Source organism: Apteryx rowi, unplaced genomic scaffold, assembly GCF_003343035.1.
Source record: "Apteryx rowi isolate R43461 unplaced genomic scaffold, aptRow1 scaffold_224, whole genome shotgun sequence".
NCBI lineage: Eukaryota > Metazoa > Chordata > Aves > Apterygiformes > Apterygidae > Apteryx > Apteryx rowi.
The window spans coordinates 869184-889949 of NW_020448575.1; the positions used below are offsets into that span (position 1 = coordinate 869184).

Below are 20766 nucleotides of genomic sequence, written 5' to 3' on the forward strand. Positions count from 1 at the left end.
CATATGTCTTTTTAAATATAATAAAGCTATCAAATGGGTAAACCTCATCCCCTTTCCCTCCTCACCCCAAAAAAGAGAAAGAAATAAACCAACATGCTTCTTCTGTTTTTTAAGCAATATGCTTTCAGAACATAAGCACATTTCTGGTTTAAATAGCAGCAGAACCAGCTGATGTGACATTCATTACTTGTTTACAATTTTGCATGTGCACAAATCTTTACAAAAGGTTTTAGAGAGGCAAGTGTGCAGCAAATCTGTAAACTTTTGCATCCTCAGTCATTTGCTGAAACACTTTATTTTGTTCAAGTTAATACATATTATATTTTGCACGAATTTTGTGTTAAAGCTCCACTGGATTTACATGAAGCTTTAGAGACCCAGTTCTAGATCTTCCAGTTCTTGAAGGAGAGCAGTTTCTTTCTGAATCTTCTCCAGCTAGAAAAATAAAAACATTAGATATCACAGATCTAGCTTATTATATGGGAAATCAAAAGAGCAATATTTATGAAGGTAAAACAAAGTCATATGTAACTCCAGTCTACAGCAGAAAGAGAGATTAAAAATATACCATAAATTACAAGAAGCTGGGCTGGATGACAAAATAGGCAAACACTGTCTGCACAGCCCCACGGGCACCTCCCTTTCTGCTAAAGGTGGCATGCAACCAGGACAGCAGCACACAGGAAAGGCTACCGCACACAACACATTGTCGGCCAAGGTTTCGGCTGTAACAGGTTCTTCGCTACGCGTTGTCCTAACGGGCATGCTGCTTTGGGGCGAGCACATAGTCCAGCACCAGAGACCAGGAAAGCCGAGAGCCGCACCACTGTGGCCTGCCCACGTCTGTTGTAAATAAAGCACTGTAAAGAGGGCTAGGAGGTGCCGCCAGTGTCCCCCCTCCGCATCACGCGGTGGCGTCCCTCTCCCTGGAGCGCTCGTCCGTCCTGCCTGTATTCTCACGTACGGCACCCAACGCTCACAGACACCCGGCCGGGTGCTCAGAGCCCTGCTCCAGGGCAGGCTACCCCTTTTGCAGCAGTACGTGGAACAGACAACAGCATCAACGCATAGCTGCTCTCAGAAGTTTAATATAGATCTTGCGTTATTATCTGATACGTATCTGTGGCAAAACAGTTTGTAAGAGGAGTCTCTGAGCTGTACGGACCCCAGCTGAGCGTGCCTGTAGTTTAGCTGGCACAGATACCTTGTCAAGTTGTAGAAGAATATGTACATTAGTTCTCTTATTGCCCTAAGCCTAATTGGGAATGCCAAGCTCCGACCTGTTTATACAATGCATTGTCATTGCGTTGTCCAATATCATCTGTATACATTGATTCCCAATGAATAGGAGGAAATATATGCCTAACATTATGCTTCTCAGTACAAGCAGAGTATAAACAGCCCTGCCACAAACAGAGGAGTAAGTCTCCTTAGCCTCTCCCTGGAGAACAAGACTTTTTTATTTTTCTTCTGAAGAAGATACAGAATTTCTCTTCACAAATGCTCCCTGTGGACACAACTCCTTTGCCAAAGGCTTAAAAGACCAGAAATCAGATAACACAAGTTCAGAGGAACACTTTGTGATTGTTCTGGACAAGGTTATCTATAAGGTCTAGATACGACCTGACCTTTGTAGATATCGACAGATATTAGTTCTCAGATATTTTCATTTATTGGAAAAATGAGCTAAAAGTAGACTTTTCCCAAAATATGTCTCCCCTAACCACTATTATATCATATCCATTAATTACAGAGAAAGGCTGTTTACAGACTAAAGCTAAAAAAACCCTGCTTAATCAAAGTAACTCCTTAAGTATATAGTGGGAAATAGTAAGGGTGAGAGAAAATGGGCCACTTGCTGACACTACTTAAATATTCTTAACTCTCCCAGATATTTGTATCTACTAACTATGCAGGCAGTCTCCCAAACTTACTTTGAGTACCACCACTGGCAGGTATCATCTTTGGCAGCAATACTGGAAGATGCAATAGCAGCTCTGCACAGCTTCCCAGACTTCAGTCTGAAAATACCCCAAACCCCATGACCCTTGTGTTTTTCATTCTCCTGACTCCTTTGCCCTAATCTCACATTTCCCTTCTTCCCCATTTTCCTGCCACACAGTCTAACTTCTCCAAACTAAAACCTAATCCTTGCCATACAAACCTGGGACCTGAGGTGCCATTTCTATGGCTATTAGAGAACTTCTGAATTAGCCAGTGAAACTAGGAAGTATACCAACACTGTGCGACAGGTACTCTATCCCAGAGAGGAAACAGTGAGAAGGAACTGGAAAGGTAATTGCTGTGTATCATTCTTTATGTCTATAGCATTTAGTCCAAAGACAGCATAGATGCATGCTTGAGCCAAAGGGTACTGCAAGCTAGAAGTGGTGATCACGCATGCAAGAAATGCATAGGGATGTTACAGTGAGTAAGACAGAGGTGCTCGCAAGAGTAAAGCCACCGTACATTGGCATTATTTGGTCAATACAAGTGTTTGATTCTACATAACCCACAGGAGTTGTGGCAATGGCACAAATGGCCGCGTGACAAACAAATGACCCATTTGATGACTATGCTAGACAGAAACAGAGGTAAGGATACCAACTAAACAAACATCGACTACATTCTCTGCGCATTCTGTTAGCTACTTGCTGATAGGAACCCTGCCTCTCTAGAGGCAAGTTTGAGGTAATTTCTTCTACTTACCTGATTTTGAAATGGAAAGGATACAAAGAGGTCATAATCTTACAGGATTTTAAGCACGAGTATTACTGAAAGCACTATGGATCGAGTACAATGGCAAAAATCCAACTTGAATAAACTGCATACATCTTAACAGTACCTGGTTTTTCTCTAGCTGTTTGCCAGCGGCTGCTTGTTCTTTAAGCTGCTCAATTGCCTTTAGTTTCTACGAAAAACAAAAACATGGGTGAACCAAGAACAAAAAACAGTCTGTAGAAGTCCTTGCACTTGCAATTGCCTGATTTACCAAGAGTCAGTTCTCAACAGGGAAGACACATTTCATTTGAGCATCTAATCCAGAATTGTCCCACCAATAAAGATATGTCTTTCAAGAACAAGAACCTAGAGAACAGAAGCACTTAGTTTCTGAAACAAACAGTATGCATTATCTCACTGAAGAGCTAGATCCAGAATCAGAAATGAACTCCTCCACTATCACTATGCACCTTCTCCATACGTTTTCCTCAAAAAGTTTGGAACATTAATCAAAACACAGGAATATAAAAAGCAGGAGGAGGCCAGAGAAAAAGCCCTGATACATTACGCAGAAATGGGAAAGATTTCCTAGCCTGGACCAAACAACTTCCATCCTGAAATTATTTAAATCAAAAAATTCCCAAGCTTGGCAATAAACTTTGCACTCATGCCATTTAAAAGCTTAGGAAGAAACTCAGACCACATAGATTTTGAATCTGAGAAGGTGAACCATGCTGTCTTACACTGCTCAAAAACTCTCAGGAAAAATATAACCTTAAGATTAGGGGAAGAAGAGAATTAGTTCTGCTTAGAACCAAAGCAGGTTCCCAGATCATCTGCAGCTGGGGAAAGCGCAGCCTGAACAAGAAGCCCACATAGTTGCTCTCTAAGCATAAACACTGTTAAGCTATACCCCTCTCATTTGGCAACAGTATTCATAAGAAATAAGAGACTGGACTGTTTTTCCATATAGGTTTCAGTGTCTTCTACGCTGTCTAGATGCTACTCTGGTAAGGGCTTTAGGAGTCCTGGTAAGTGATGACTCCTACTATTTTACAAGACTGAAAATCAGAGGAAGATATTTTAAAATTTGGGAAATCTGCTACCTGTGTTAATGCTATGTCGCTGAACTCAAGTCACCTTACAATCAGATTAGAACTCAAAGACAATCTCTTTGAGAAACCAGCTGTTCATTAGAAAAATCCCCTCACCTTTTTTAAATTCTTTATCTTTTTGTCTACTTCAGGATCTCCTGATGTCACGGCAGGCACAGCATTGCGTGGTGCATGCTGTGATGCTGAGGACTGCGTAGATTCCTGGTTTGTATCAGCTTTGGCCTCCTGTAAACAGATTTAACAAATGCTTTACCTACAGAAAATACCTCAAATTACAAAGGGATTGATACAAATCTCTATAATCATTGGAAGCGATCCATTATTATTTCTTCCTCCACTAGTTTGCTGGTGTTCTCCAAAATTTCTAAGTGACTTCCTATAATGCATTGTGTTACCTATTACATAGTTTCCCTGAAAAGGGGTTATCTATAAAACTCGCATGCTGTTTTTGTTTAATTTTTTCTTCCCTGAGACACCAAACATACTTAGCATAGGCAAAAATCAGTAAGGATGACAAGACATTCACAAATATTTTTAAAAGTAGACTGGTGGTTCATTGTCTCCTGTGAAAGAAAGGGCTCAAACCAGTATAAGAAAATCAAAAATCCAAGCTCATATTTAAGAAACTTCAGAAGTCTGCAAGAACTGGAAGGCTAATACCGAAAGCTATTTTTTAATCTACCTAGCCAAAGAATAAAAACAAAGAGGTAAAGCAAAAAACAAACAAAAAACAACAAAAAAAAGCTGACTCTTTTTGGTCTGCCCTGATAACATGCCTCAGCCCTGGCCTGCTGGTGGGACACTTCAAAGCAGTCAGTCAGTGCTCAACTCTCACCTAAGACTGGAGAGAACTGTGCAGACTGTCAGAAGGTGAAAGGGCAAAAGTATGTAATCTTAACATGAACATAAAAACTGTGGTCTCCCGATCTCAGTTTTCCCAGTCTATCTCACTTCAGTTAACAAATTTACAGCAACTAGCCACAGCTGTCATTTATTATCAGACTACTGCAGATACAAGAGAATGACTTAAAGAAGTACCACCCTCCCCAAAACATAGCACATACAAAATGGATAGATGACTTTCACTGCAACTAACGGTCCCTGCTCTGAGACTGATCATCACATTTGTGAAAATTAATTTAACCTTATCCTTAAAAGAACTACTTTTCAATACCTGTTTAGCAGCCTTCTTTGCTTCATGTTTCCTTTGATTTTTGAGAGCTGTTTTAGAGAGTGGCTTTTCACTGCTTCCTGACTGTGGTTTCATATTTTGAGGTGGCTCATCCTCATGCTGCAGAATATGCAAAATTAACATTTTTGAAACCTTTATTCCATGTTGGTAAACATGATGTTACCAAAAAATTAACACTGAATCCCCAAACCTCCTTAAGGCAACACCATACGTAAAGATGAACCAGGAAGGAAGAGGAAGACGCAAAGAAAAGCGTGTGCCCTTTCTCCTTCCTTTCACTATCAGAAGACAGTGAGAAATGTGTTTCAAATCCTTCCATTCTCAAGATTTTTCTTTTTGGGACTGTCCAGTATCTCTTAAGGACTTCATAGATTACCAGCAAAATAGCAGAATCATCATGTTTTACATCTCAAAGAAACAAAATTCAGACAGGAATAAAACAGCACACAATGACTGAAGCTTAGCATTTTGCTTTTGTCAACAACTTTTTAACTCAAACTCCCAGTGAAAAGAAAGGAATAGTTGGTTGTTGTGTTTGCTTTTATTTTTTTTTTTTTGGGGGGGGGTATTGTTGTTTTGTCATCCCCAACCCTCTCTCCCCCCTTTTTTGGATAGAACAATCCTGCCCCTCAGTTAAGAGCTAACACACATGACAGGTTGGGAGCAGAGACCAGACTTTGTATGACTGCGCTTTCTAAAGAAAAGTAAATAGAATAATAAATAAAATATTAATTCTCCCATATATCACTGGGGAAAAAAAAAGAGTAAAGAAAGTACTTATCTCCCAAACATGCTCAATTCTATTTTTGTACTTGGTTTGGCAGACTGACATATTTATACACAAATAGTTTTAAAAATACATATCCTACCTACCAGTTTTAATTTCCTGCCCATAAAAGTGAACATAATTCTTTTATTTAATGTATCTTTTCTCTACTACCTCTGCTTATCGATCACTGGTGAAATCAGACATTAGTATGATTAATGGATTCTTCACAAGCCAAGTAGAAATCTTTTCTTTAAAAATACAAGGTTCAAAGTTCTTTATGGTTTAAATTTAAACATCAAGGCTACAATTATTAAATGTAATTAGCTGCTTCACTCAACCTATTTTGAAAACTGACAGAAAATAAAACTAATTAAACAAGTAGGTCACTATGTGAAACCTGTTTAGACTGCAGCTGATAGCTAACAATCAAATCTATCTCTAGCAAGTAAACTTTCCTCCCAAAAGCTTTTGTCCCCCCTCATATTAGGTGAGTCAACCACCCATCTAACTGGGTTTGGACTTTGGTAAGTTGGGTCACCCAGACCTGAAGCTCATATTTTAACCAGAGATCTTACTGTACACCAAATTTGTTCACTGTTCTAGTGCTGGCTATAGACAGCAGTTTTAAAGTCTGCAAACAGCTTTGTGGAAGAATAATATTTTGACCACAGAAATTTCAGTTTTCTAGCATAAGTTCTTGCAAACAGGGAGAAGAGTGTCAGTCAGTGAAAGAAGATTATCAAAAAAAACTCTCAAAACCCCACAATATCCTTCCAGTCTGATCACTCTTCTAATGTCCCTCATTAAAAATACACATATATTTGAGGTCAAACTTCAAAGACAGGCATAGCAATGAAACAGAGAAAACTACTACATACAAGAAACAGTCTACTTACAAGCTTGGAACTTGTTACAGGCTTGTTCCTCAAGGCTGGAGGTCTGTACGCTTGAGCAGGTTTGGGCTCAGGACTTGGCAATTCACTTGGGACTGCCTGGTATTTTACTGCCTTCACAGGAAATACTCCATCCAAAAACGGTTGCCAGGAAACCTGCCATATTTCTTCATTTGACGGCACTTCATAGTTGTGTAAAACAGAGCCAGTGTAATGCCATATCTTGTAACCATTACCAACCCGCAGCCTGGGAGCACACGTAGCTGTCACAATATGTTCCCCGTCAGGACACCAAGCAAAATACGTGGAATCCGACGCTACTGGTTTGGAAATAAGTTTGTAGTTCTTAACGTCCCATACTTCCATCTGTCCTCTGAGATTTCCAAATCCTGCTAGTACTAGAATGTGTCCAGGGGGGCTGTAGTAGGCAGCATTGCGAGGGCCAGTTCCAAAATCAAACACAGGGTCACATTTCAGATTAAAAACTGTTGCTTTGGCAGGCATAAAACCATACACAGCACAAAACTCGACAGAATTGGGATTCCAAACAACATCATAAATAGGACCGTTTTTTGCTAAAGGGAAAGGAAAATATGCAGCTATTGTTATGAAATTTTCATTTGCACTGAAAAGATACCAATAACGAATCTTATTTTTATGCTTTGCTAAAATCCAATAATCCAATTATTGGCAGCGAGAATGAATTCTGCTAACAATAGTGGCAGAAACAAAAAACACTTTATATTCTGATAATTTTAGATAAGGTTTGCAACAATAACTGCAGCCATTCCAAATTACCTCTGTAGGGTCAGCATCAGCACTTTAACAGTAACCATATTTTTTCATGTAAAAAAATTCCTTTATCTTTTTTCCTCGTTATTCAAGTATGATATCTCAGGACCTTCTCAAACTGTCCCACTGGAAACCTGCAAAAACAGGAGTTTTATACCAGCTGGATACTAGTTCCTTTTTTTTTTTTTTTTTTTTAACCCTAAGAACTATCACATAGCTTAGCTTTGCATAGCTAAGAAATATTGATCTAAGTTATCTTTGGACCATGCTCATGTGCAGTATTTTATGAGACAGATTTTTAAGCGGGAAAGCACACAAAAAATATTTTTATGCACTCCGATTAAAATTTGATGTTGTTGGAAACTACTCTGGGGTTAGAACATTAAGAGCTATTGAAGAAAGATGGATACATGACCAAAATTCAGGTAAGATGTACAAGGGTGAATAAAAGACGTAGCTCATTGTAACACTCCTAATCTGGACATGTTTACTTGTATCTCTTGTAAGTACCAAGTGCATTAATTCTTAAATCCAAATGTTGACCCAAAATACCAAAACAGCTTGAACTGTTCATTCCTGTTGCTATTTTAAAGCCTCATTATCTTTAGAAACTGGGCTATGCAATCCCGCTGTCTGTGCATTTGCCCCTTTAGAACTTTTTAGATGACGTTAATGAAATGTGACTGCAGAGACAGAGGTCTGAAATACAATTATGTTTCTGCAAGTTCCACGACAGTAGGCAGCTGGATAGATGAGGGCGGCCTTATACGGGCTTCAACAGCTAAAGCAAAAGCTGCAGCATGAGCATGTATTAGCTAAAAATCAAAACAAAACAAAACAACCCCCCCCTACAAATGCCAGCGTGAAAAAAAGCTTCAAAATTGGACCTCAAAAGCAACCAGAAGATACAAATCAAAAGGAAACCAAACGTCATTTGCTCCAAGTGCTCACTACTTGCTTTTGTTGGAAAAAACAATTTTACAAGCAAAACAGACATATTTAGATTTTTCACTGAAAAGGAATAGCTAAATGAAAATTAATGATAAAGCTGCCTGTTAAATAAAAGATGTATTTGAAATGAATAACTTCAAAAGACACAGGAGGTTTTAATAAGCACGTAGTTAAACAAAAACTAATTTTCTGAACACAGCAAACTGCTCCCAGAGAGATTCTAAATATCAAGTTATAATCCTGATCATTTCTTCCCAGTCAGGTTAGCAACTAAGGGAAATGGGGACATAGTACTTGCCACCACAAGTTTTGCTATAGAAGGAAAACTGGGAATGTTTTCCTGATCAACATTGGTATTAAAGAGCTGCAATCTCTAAGTCACTTGAGCATAAAATACTTTACACCACTCCATCCCCACAGTGTTTTGAAATCTTCACAACAAACTAGCCTCCCTATAGTCCCCAAACAAAACATGCGTTTAATAAACAATAACAATTTAAGATAATGGAAAAATACTGGAAAATGGAGGAAATCTTAATCAATGGACTTCAAATTCAAACAAAACATTGAATTTGAATGTCCACTTGTTCTTCCCCAACATGGCATTTTCATGTCACAGAACTCTTTTCCATTTTCCTCTACAAAATGCAGGCCTTTCATTTTTCAATATACTTAAAAAAATAAATAAAAAATTACTCACTCTGCCCCCCATTCCTTGAGTAATTATCGATCCTATGTCTAAAAGCACATGTAAGATTATTTTGTTTGGCAACATACTTTCCTGCCCATTTTGGATTCTTAAACATTAAACTGGTTCCACTATGCAGGCCATTCCTTAATAATCAAAATTCCCTTCCTATACACAAACACCCACCCAAACCAATTATTTGTGTATTTTAATTGAAAGCATGTGTTCTCTGCCACTGACATTACAAAGGTGAGGATACCAAATATAGCTATATAAATTAACCATTAAAAAAAACCCACTCCATACTAAAAAAAATTCTGGTGAAGGATTATTTTTTTTGTTTTCGTTTAAAATCAGAGTACTTCATTGCATCAGCCAAAAAGCATACACTAAACAAAAGCTGATGAAACAGCAATTCCTACTATCAAGTGCTATAATACAATGAAAATGCCTGAAAGGTACTTACGTAGTTGTACAACTGCACTTTCTCCGTTTGTTGCAATGTAGTGCAGAGTTTGCTCTCCATAGTATGAAGCTCCTGATTTATCAACTTCTGTACTAGCTATTACTAGCACAGCAGTGGCTAACAGAATAGACACACAGTTAGTTCAATACAATTATTGCAAATCATATGAACTATTTCACAAACTACCATGGACAAAGAGAAAATTAGTTTGACTGTGAATTCTGCAGTTAAAGTTGCTTGAGTAACAGTGCTGTTTATCATTTTCTTCTCAATTGAAATTTTCCTAAATGTTAACCCAAACAGAATTAGTATCTTCCATTTTTGGATTAAGGGTGTAAGCTAAGCCTATTCATTTACTGATCAATTATAAGAAAGTGCATACACTTTTCAGGCGTAAAAAGATATTTTATTATGTTCAACAGCAGCAAGAGTGCCTTAGGCTTTTCATCTGACTAAGGCAAAAATCAAGCATCTTGATCAGTCCTCAAATAAAATGTTTCATCAATGGCTTTTGTACGTACACCTATTTTAAGCAAACATGTAGAAACCACATGCAGGCACAAAGTTATGTAATACCTTCCCTGTAGTCTAAACAATGTGGGTTGAAGTAAAACAGTTTTTCAACACTATTCTGAAACAACTATCATTGCTCACAAACAGCAAAGCATACAGAGAATCATGGAAGTCATCCCATTTGTTATATGTCTGTATAAATACAATTTTACAGGAAAGTAAGAACGTTTTATGCTCTGATATAGTCTTATGTTTACATCTTAAAAATGCTATCGTCACAAAACTCAATTCAAATTTGCAAATCAATTGCAAAATTTGCAGATGTGTAGAATATTCTGAATTACTATACACAAAATCAACCAAGTCAATATGGGAAAGTTATGAGCACTTCAGAATTGTAACCTTAACATTGTGTCGGCATTAATGACTGTCTTTAGTATTTACGCATGCAAATGACATGCAAAACCCACATGGTAAACAAAGTAATTAAATCCAAAATTTGCAGAATATAAGGAATTAAATATACAGCTGTTATACCTTTTTTGTTCCATAGCATTGTCACCTTGTCAGCTTTAAAGAAACTTTTATTGGCCAATGCAGACTGAGGACCACCAAAGTTGGGATACTGATAGAGTCTTACAAATGATGGTGCACCTTTGCTGCCCGGAACATACACAGCAACCTAAAATAAAGCCATCAGATTATATAGTGGATGATACTCTCGATAGCATGAGGTTTATGTACCACTGGTACATTGTACTAAAATTACCATAGATTTTGAAGGAAACCAGTAATCAAATTGTGAACAAACATCGGAAATACCTTGGTTGGCTGTGCTCCTGGAGATAACACAAAATCGCTAACCTTTTGCAAATGCAGTTTATTTGCAATAGTACCTGCAAAGAAAATCACAGTTGTGATGATGATAATGACACAATGTTAACCCAGATTATTATCCACAATATAGGCCCATAAAAAGGTATGGTTAGGTAAAGAACAGTATTACATAAAAGAGTTCTTTTACTAGTCAGACAACCTTTACTTTCACGTTTCATCACACTAACTTTCTGACTAGATCACTTTTTATTTACAAAAGCACCTTAGAAATCATTTGAACAAAGCCTAGCTTTGAAATCCAGTGCAAGTATTAGGAAGTTCAAACAGCAAGGAAATTTCTGGACCCCGTGTGAACACAGCTCGTGTTTTAAAGAAGTGACAGTGTTATTCATCTTATCTATGCTGACTTCAGGAGAAGCAGCGGCAGTCACGTCCAGATAACATGCACCATTACACAAAGCCAAGGGGCTCCCCTCCTTGCAGCCTTACTGGATGATGCTTCCTAATAGGAGGCCTTCATAAAAGCCTCTTCTGCATTAAGCCTTGCTCCTTTACACAAACAAATTAGGGCAAATGCATCTTGGACGCTCTTAAAAAGTGAACAAACAACAACCCATAGCCCTATTCCCTCAATGAAGACTGGGCTTAGCAGCAGACCTCACATTAAAACACATATTCTGGACTTTTCTAAGATAGTGTTGGATAGGAACTGGAAGGGGACACGGGTGCCTGTAAACACCAGAAAAGAAATTAAATAGTATTTTAGCACAAGAAAAACAGACAACTGCTCCTGTATTTGAGAGGAATGAAGTAAAAGCCAGCATTCATCATAATGGTGGACACAGTAAATTACTGCTACGACAAGTAGTCTCTCGTAAGAGGTTTGAGTGAGATTAATACCCAGCATTGCTTGTAAATCCCAAGAAGGAAGCTCCATAACTGCACTTAAATACAGATTTTCAAGCTGAACTGCAAAGTTCATTTCATGGACCATCTCACTGCTAATGCTAGGAACATTTACATGGCTCAAATAACAATGCATTGTAAATGTATAGCATTAGGAGAATTGCATTCTTAATCTCATCTCTAAACACACCAAGGGTCAGAACTGGGGAGGGAAAAAGGAAAAAAAATAATTAAAGCAATTGCTTTCTGGTGTATAATGACTGACAGACACCATGGTTGTTTTTTTCTATTGGGAAAGAATGGTGAACATATACATATACACATATATACATAAATATACATATATGTATATATTTAAAATAATAGTTTCCTCCAGAAGCTTTCTTTTGTTCCTCTCAATTTCTTTGTTCCAATCTATTTATCTTCCCACATTTTTCCTTCCCTTTTCATTGTCAATCTCTCCCTCTACCAACCTGAATATTCCACCACTAGTAGTAAACTTTCTTGAAAAAACGCTCTAGCTTCACAACTTCATTTTTGCCATCAATATAAGTTTTCTAATAAGCCATTATTAGCCGTATTAGAAAAGCTCATTTATAGTCACAATACACACAATCCACAGAAGTAATCAAGTACTCTACTAACAATTTCTGGATTTCATTAAACCTAAACCAATATAGAATCAGGCATCCTTGTCTAAAAATTAGATCTATTTTATCACAGACAAGTCACAAAAAAGAGAGAAAAAAATGGAAAACTGGAAAAAAGCAAAGGACAACTCCTATCTGGGATGCAATGAAACCATCTTATTGAAATACTTGCGTACTAAAGTTGTTGTTTTCAAAGAAGTGCACTTCGTTGTTTACATTCCTGGCACAAATGCTTTCATCATCTGCCCAGCAAGGACACCTACATTTAAGGAAAAAAACAGAATTGAAGAAACAGTGAATAATGACCACCTTTAGCAGTCTATTTTTTTTTCTTTTTTTTTAAAGGCCAAACAAAACCAACCATGCTGTATGTTTCAAATGCACAAATTGCATTTGCCTGGTAAAAAAACAAACATACAACTAGACTTATGGTTGTTTTCTCCCGAGTTTACTTTGTGTTGCAAAATGACAGTGAATTTATACTAAGAAATGAACAATTATAACCATGTACAAAGATACTTGCAAGCATGGATACTTGCTTTCAGCTTGTAGCAGGCAATACTTTGAAAACCAACACCATACTAAAAACCGTATTTACCTAGGTCAGATTTTGGAAAACACATTTGTTTGAAAACGATTAGCATCTGGAAATGTTATTTACCAGTTCTGCATCTTTTTCTGGATGAAAGACTTTAAACATTTTCCAGTCTTCACATCATAAAGTTGCAGGTTGGGCACCCCTGCTGTGCCATCTTTAGCAGCTGCAACAAAAACATATTTACAGTGGTGGTTTCTGGGCATTAAATCTGCTTTACCATCACATCTTACGCTTCTACAAGCAACCAAGCATACATAAGCTTCTGTCAAGAAGCACCCCCCACCCCCAAAGGGCTAAACCCAAACCTGTTAACTGCCTTAGCTATTAACTTAAGTCTGTCTACGGTCTTTCAGCCTGCAAAAACAACCAACGTTTGGAAGTTCGGGGTTTCCACTCCCATTACTGTAGAAGGGAACAAGACTAGGACCACCGATGCTAGGACAACTTTTCTAAAGCATGTTTTCTAATTAAAACCAGAACTTTAGAAAAGCTACCCTCTTGACAAACACTGGAAAGTATAGTCTCCTCTCCTACATTTTGTTCTCACAGGAATGTATCACATGTTTTGTCCCTCACGTCACATTCACAGCTGTATCTGCAAGCTACATAAAATGGCTCTCTGCTGGTTTTAAACTCTCTGTACCCTTCTACTTACTCTGAATACTACAGCTATTGGCCTGCCTGTTTCCACCAACAATTCCAAAGAGACCTAACAGTATTCTGACAGTCCACAGCTGGCATCCGTTCCAGCACTTGTACTGCCTTGTCCTGTCCTACCTGTCCCAGACACTTCCCACCCACTTTAGCTTATAGCCTACCGTTTCTACCAAAGGAAGGATTTGCACCACCCACTACAGACTCACAACTTGGAAAAGACTGAGACTATGTGAGTCAGGAACATAATTCCATACAGAGTCCGAGAAGAGAATAAAGCCCTCTGGACAACCGGGAACACTCCATGTTAGCTATGCCCAGCGCAGGACACAATTATTCTCAGACAGCTTACAATTTTCTTTGTCTATACACAGATATAAATTGCCTGAACAGCATATTAGTCAAACGCACTCTGCTCTAAGATCAGTTAACAATATTTAGAAACATGTGATTTACTTAACGGAGTAATAACCGTACATGCATTCTGATTTGCTATTTGTAAGAATGGTCAATACCAAATGCTTTCAGAAGATGGCATCCCTCCCTCCTCTGCTATGTACTCGATTAACCACACAAAATCTGTACATTTTCTATACTGCTCTTTTAGCCAATGAACATGGTAGGATGTCAAATCAGGTAATGGAAAGTCTGCAAACCGAATTAAAATATGCAACTACCTATGTATTTTTATAGCTGGTAAAATACTCACTTGTATAAGCCTGCCATGTTGCCAGAACGTTATTCTTTGGCGAGAATTCAAGGCAAACTGCCTTTGGAAGATCAAAAGAACGCAGTAACTCAGCGTTGGTGACATTAACAATATTTACTCTGGAACCAAAAGAGGTCATTTCAATAAAACATGTTTAGACTGGTTAATTAATAGCCAAGGTAACTTTTCACAGATTTGACTTCTAGATCTGCTCCATATTTGGCCAGTGTAACAAAATTAGAAGAGCTTTTTTCCCCATCCTGCTTTTACTAAATACTTGTAAGAACATTTTAAAACCAGATGTCCAAGCGTAACAGAAAATGAGCAAGTGAAAATCCTGGTCAAAACATTGTGTATTTTGATCTGCACATTTGGATTCTGAATCACAGACAAGATATTCTCATCTGTTCTTCCGCGGTGTTAAAGTTGAGCAAGGGCAACAGAAAAATCTTCTAACTGAATTAAAACATACATTTATCCCATACATTTTTACAGGTCTTCTGTCTATAAGGATTCTACATTTAAGGTTTGGATTTTTGGGGGGTGAGGGAGGAGACACAGACAATAAAAATCAAAGGTCAAAAAGCTGAACTAGCAAGGTCAAACAGTATCTCTGAACACTGTATGTTGAAGATCTGCAACATACTGAATCCAAAGGATAAAAAAAGATAAAGTCAGGATGCGTCCAAACTACTGTTATTCTCAGAAACTACGGTAGGAGCCTGTTCTTCACCATGTCATAAACTACCCGCTGCCTCAAAAATTAAGGAAGACAGCCAGTCCTCAAAACAAAGAAGCATCACAGCACTGGAAAGATTTGCCATTTGGAATATTCTTAGTTAAAGGACCGAGCCTGAGCTTGGGTACTTGGATATACAATGTGGCTGTTTGAAAAATATTTTCCCCACAAACATTTTCTGGAAATGGACCTTTCCAAATGACAAAAATAAAGTTTATAATGAAAAATGAAGGGTCTGTACATTTGGAAGAACCAGAAATATTATTGAGGGGAACAACTGAAAGCTACCTCTAAGTTACCCACTTTAACAGAAATGGTTAAATAACATTACTGAACACTTTTGCAGTTTTTTTTTTTTTTTTAAACAAGGGAGTTAGTAAGAAGAACACTGATACTACACTAACACTGACATTTCAGAAAAATCCTGATCATCTCTTTACAGCAGCTACCCCATGATGCCCTCTCCCATAAAGGACAATCTCTGGTGTACTCTATCATGCATCTAGTCTATAAAACAGAAACCTTGTGATGTTTGTATGTGAGGTGCATAGAATCTTCATTTTCTATGAAGTTTACTAATAGTTCAGGTTCAGTATGGTGGATATTAACTTATTTTCAAATAACTTTGTAATATGTTGAAAAAAATTCCAGTTACACAGCTAGACAGCAGTCCTACACCTACTGACTCTCAGGATATTTGAAAAAATACATTATCGTGGAGAAAAAAGGCAGGAAAAAAGCCAAAAGTCTACTTCAGAAGCAGCAATGCAATCATCTGTTGTGCTACTTGAATTAATCCCAGAAAGCCAGGTACTATTGTACTGGGAAACATGAACAAAAACCCTTATAGAGCATATCCAGATTCCACAACAATGGGTCCATTATAAATATGAGAAAAACAGTAAATATTTCATCTGATATTCAGAAAACAAAGCCACTACTGCGAACAGTGCAAAACCAAAATGCCTTTAAAGTATATGCAAACATTTTCATTAATAGCCCTTATGCACACAAGAGTAAATGTGGTAAAACTGATCCAGATTGCTTAAATCAAATTAAATGATTAATATCATAAAACACACTAACTTTTCTCCATTGCACCAGGCAAAGAGGGAACCATCCTTGCTAAAAGCAACAGCTTTACAATTTTTTCCAGAGTCCCTAAAGAAATAAGAAATGCACATTAATATTCAAATGTACTACATAAGTTAAGGTACTTTTAACAAAAGTAGAAAGCAGCATTTCAGTTTTCCAACTGCACACCTGAATAATTCTTTATAACAGTAATAGTGCAATCTACCTTGCAATTGTTCAGTAATTATCGCTTTTAAGTACAAAAAGGCAATTAGAAGTCAGGCAAGTGTACAGCCTTCAAAATCATCAATTTTCTAAACTATTGACAGGAAGAAAAAATCCACTTGTACTTCTAAATTTTTGAACCCCAGAGTCTACATTTACTATTTAGAAAATGGGTTTTTTTTGTGCAAAAGATCTAAAATGTTTAGAACAACAGTACCTTTGAAATGTTGTACTCTCTGTGAAACTGGGTGGCCCATTCACCATATAAAGCCCTTCGGATCCTCTCACTGGAAAGGAAGTAAATAAACCAGGATTCATTTCAGATTCAGAGAAATGTCCAAAGCAAAGGCTTAAACTAACTTATCAACCTTGAGACCTGTAACCACTTTTCCCCCAGCCTGCATTTTAGAGTAAAGGTTGTAAAGGAAGAAGGTTGTAAAGAAAATTCAGAATATAATACATGCTCGGATAACCTGGCTTCACACAACGTAATTGCAGGATTAAAAATAATACAGAGGCAGTGAAGAGGCAGAGCTGACACCGAGCTTATTAGCCCCAGAACCAGGAATACTGACATATAACGCACAGACAACTGACACGGCAGTTTGCTAGGCATCTCCACAGAAGAAACAACCCTGAAGGCCAGCTAACACGTTTCTGGAACTGCAGACCAGGCTACAAAACAAACAACGGCAGCCAGCCGTGCCCTTCCCCGCGCTCGCAGCCGTGCGAGCTGTTCCAGCTTCCGAACCGGCACCCACGCTCACGCAGCTGCAGGGTGGAATAGCTCAGCAAGCCGATGCAGCCTCTCCTACAGGGTCCGTTTTCAATGAACTGGTTCATCCCTCTACCACAGGAATGCAAAGAAGGGAGCAGAAACACACTATTGAGGACAGCAGGGGAGAAGAGGACGGAGCAAATCCAGATGCATCACAGGCACACAGCACGGTCAGGGCTGGAAGGCACCTCTGGAGATTCTCTAGTCCAACCCCCCTGCTCCAGCAGGGTCACCTGGAACAGGTTGCCCAGGACCATGTCCAGATGTCCAGGTGGGCTGGGAATATCTCCAAGGATGGAGACTTCACAACCTCTCTGGGCAACCTGTGCCAGTGTTCAACAATCCTCAGTGGGAAAAAAAAAAACTTGTTTAAACAGAATTTCCTGTATTTCAGTTTGTGCCCATTGCCTGTTGTCTTATCACTGGACACTGCTGAGAAGAGTCCGATTTCATTGCAGAATGACGTCAAGCTACAGAAGAACTGCACCCACACAAGGAAGGTGGGGTGGAATAATGTCTGCTCCTAGAACGGCTGATGATCCTCAACTCTCAACCCTTTCGCAGGAGGCACTTTTAGGAAACCTAACTTGCAGGAGCGCAGAATTCTCCATTACTGGGAGAGCTGAACAAAAGTCCTACACAGTGGAATTGCAAAGACTGTCTAAATATTCCCTAAAGAGAGGATTAGTTGCCTAAACACATGAAGGGCATTTGCAGAAGAAAGATTATGTCAGACTTATTCTTTGCTGACATGAGATGGGATGTGCCCTGCTTTTAATTTCAACATTAATAATCAACTTTGAAAACAGAAAGCATGAAAGAAATACTGATACAAAACGTGTTCCAATTTTCATTTTTCAGAGACATTGCCATGCTTATGGCATAAGCAAACAATCAAAAATAAAGACAGATTCAGTGCAAAATCATGTATATGGAATTCCTGCAGAGTGAATAAAACATTTTTTTTCAGATGGTCCTACTACAAGCATATTAGAATTCAAAATTAAATCATAAAACAGGCAAGTGTTATATACACATTAGCTATGCTTTATGCATTTTCTTGGAATACCAGACATGCCTACTTATACTCTAGTTTTTATGGAATTATGAAATTGCTAAGATTTAACACCATTATGGGGAGAAGAAGGGTGCACTGTGTGAAAACAATGTATCATTCAGAGCGTTTGAGATTCCTGAGAAGGAAATATAGTCCTTCCATGATATTTGTCAATCCAACCAACCGTATGTGGATCTACACTTGCAGATCAGTAAAAACACCAACATAAATATTCTTATAGAAGTTTGTGCACAAGAGCCAAGATTTGTTTCCTTTTTATTGTAGAATATAAAGATAGCTCTTATCTAAGCTTTTAGCACTCCAATTAAATACTCTTTTGGTGGTACACTTAAAATTATTTTTTGCAGTTTTTTGGAGTACAATAGGTCAACACAGGTTTTTTAGATATATAAAAAGACTCTAATGCCATGCTTCAAATAAATCACGTTGCTGTACTTCTAATGTAAATAGTTATTTGTTTTAGAAATGCCCTAATCACTCCCAGTATGGAATGGAACAATAAAATAAAATGATGTTTGGTGTATTCAGATAAACAAGTATTAACAGAAAAAACAAGCTCTGTGCTGTTTCTTGCAAGTATCTAAACTAATACATATTAAATGTTTCTGACAAAAAAACCCTAACCTTTCAGGCACGCCACATGTCAAATGCTATGAGTTTCAATAAGAGTTTTTCATGCAGATGCTTTACAGGCAAAGTCAAAAAAACTACAAGATAATCAATCTCATACTGGTGACCAAAACAACTCATCTATGACAGGCTCCCTTGCAATCAAACCTGATGTCTGTATTTCTAAAGAAGCAGTTAATAAAAATTAATATAAGATTTTAAGGCAAAAATAATGGAAGCAAAAAAATACCAAGAAAAATGCAAACCTAGTAGAGTAAGAACAATAAGGACTGTTTTTGCTATGTAGTTTGTTTCTTTAGTATACCTGCAACAACAGAGTTCAAGAACTGTAAGCAACATTAAAGACAAGTAAATATACATGAGAGAAATACCGAAGACATGCATATAATTGAAGAAAAATACAGCTGGGAGTAATCTAAAATATCCTTCTATCCCAAGTCAAGATCTTATCATACCTGTCACCTCCAACAGATGTTTGCTGAACCTGCTCTTGATGATCTCCAGTAATGGAAATTCTAAAATCTACATAAAGCTTGAGCAAATCTATTCTGGTGTTTTCCTGCTATATCACGAGAGTGATGATTTTTCTCCTGCCATTTTAAAAGATAATTTCTTAAGACGTCAAACAGAAAGTATTGGTTAGATATAAATTGCACGTTAAAGTTGCAAAGGTGGTTTACATCTGATCAAAACACTGAAAAATATCCAGAGAACTGGGAAAAAAGGGATAGTAGTTATGTTTTAAAAGGTAAGGCTAATAATCAATGTAAAATGTAGTTGTTTGGTCTATGGATCAAAGCTGAGCTGAAGTTTTTTTACTCAGGATGATGACTCAAGAAAACAAGACTCGTACTAGCTCAAGCCCAGCTGCAGAATTCGCAGCAGCAGTACTTCAAGGCCACGTCTGGGCCAGTGCAACACAGGAGGTCCGACAGGATAACCACAGCATTCCCACCTGGCCTTATAAGCTTCTAGTTGAACTACACAACGGAATCCCCCACAGATGTGGCAATGCCTTCCAGCAATGCCTGGAAGACGATAATTTCCCTAACTGAATGTCTTTATATTGCTCTGCAGAGCTGCTCTTTAAATTGCTGAATCTCCTTACTTCACCTCTCGCACAGCACTTCAGAAATTAACAAGATGAAAAGGTTTTAAGAAATAGTTTATTGATTCGGAGAAAATGGTTCTTCATTAAATTTAAAATCTCCAAATGCTTTACAGCCCTGTAACTCAATGCAGGCACACCGTACTCCTAACGTACCTCAATAGAGGTACATTTTAACAGTGCTTAATTCACTGGCTTAACACTCATGACTCGATATCTGTTCTCCGGGTCTTCTGGGGGACTCCCATGAAAAGTTAAGATCTCAGTTTAAAGTAGACTACAGACAGCAACAAGCAGCCCAAAAACCAGCCCGGACAAGTGTAAATGCCCAGGATACCAAGCAAAGATACACACAGTCATGTGTAAAGCTCAGAAGCACAACGGGAAAGAGAGACGTCGCTCTGCTACGGGCAGCTTGTTACCAAAAAGCGAGAGAGCGGAAGAGAGGGAGTACCAAGGGGAAAGGGACCGCTCCGCGACGCGCAGCGAAACCCCCCTCCGCTGGCCATCAGCTCCCACCAGCCTCCAAGCAGCCCGCGGAGACCCGCCTGCGGCGGCCCCCAACCCTCGGGCCACGGCCCCGGGCGCTGCAGAGGGTCGGGACGAAAGCCCGCACGAGCTAAACACGCGCTGCGCGGCCGCCCCCACGGGTCGCGGCCGGACAGGCCCGCGGCCGCGGG

At 38.5% G+C, this 20766-nt stretch overlaps 1 protein-coding gene across 1 annotated transcript; it reads right to left on the minus strand.

Moving 5' to 3' along the window:
- Positions 1-276: 276 nt before the first annotated feature.
- On the minus strand, positions 277-20570 carry EIF2A (eukaryotic translation initiation factor 2A). Its single transcript, XM_026065111.1, has 14 exons — positions 20541-20570; positions 16710-16779; positions 16280-16354; positions 14455-14573; positions 13155-13254; positions 12670-12752; positions 10923-10996; positions 10638-10782; positions 9588-9704; positions 6694-7265; positions 5011-5127; positions 3933-4061; positions 2846-2911; positions 277-435 (listed from the first exon to the last, which is right to left on the minus strand). Exons 2-14 carry the CDS (start codon positions 16754-16756, stop codon positions 370-372), a joined length of 1710 nt encoding a protein of 569 aa, XP_025920896.1. The 5' UTR covers positions 16757-16779; positions 20541-20570; the 3' UTR covers positions 277-369.
- Positions 20571-20766: the final 196 nt, after the last annotated feature.

What these genes read in the sequence shown, in the direction of transcription:
- EIF2A (XM_026065111.1), bottom strand. Translation starts at nt 16,756, where the DNA reads ATGGTGAATGGGCCACCCAGTTTCACAGAGAGTACAACATTTCAAAG. An exon ending in CTTTGAAAACAACAACTTTA is followed by an intron (nt 10,997 to 12,669) that starts GTACGCAAGTAT and finishes TTTTCTTTGCAG; the next exon opens with GTACTATTGCAAATAAACTG. An exon ending in CAGGAGCACAGCCAACCAAG is followed by an intron (nt 10,783 to 10,922) that starts GTATTTCCGATG and finishes GCTTTATTTTAG; the next exon opens with GTTGCTGTGTATGTTCCGGG.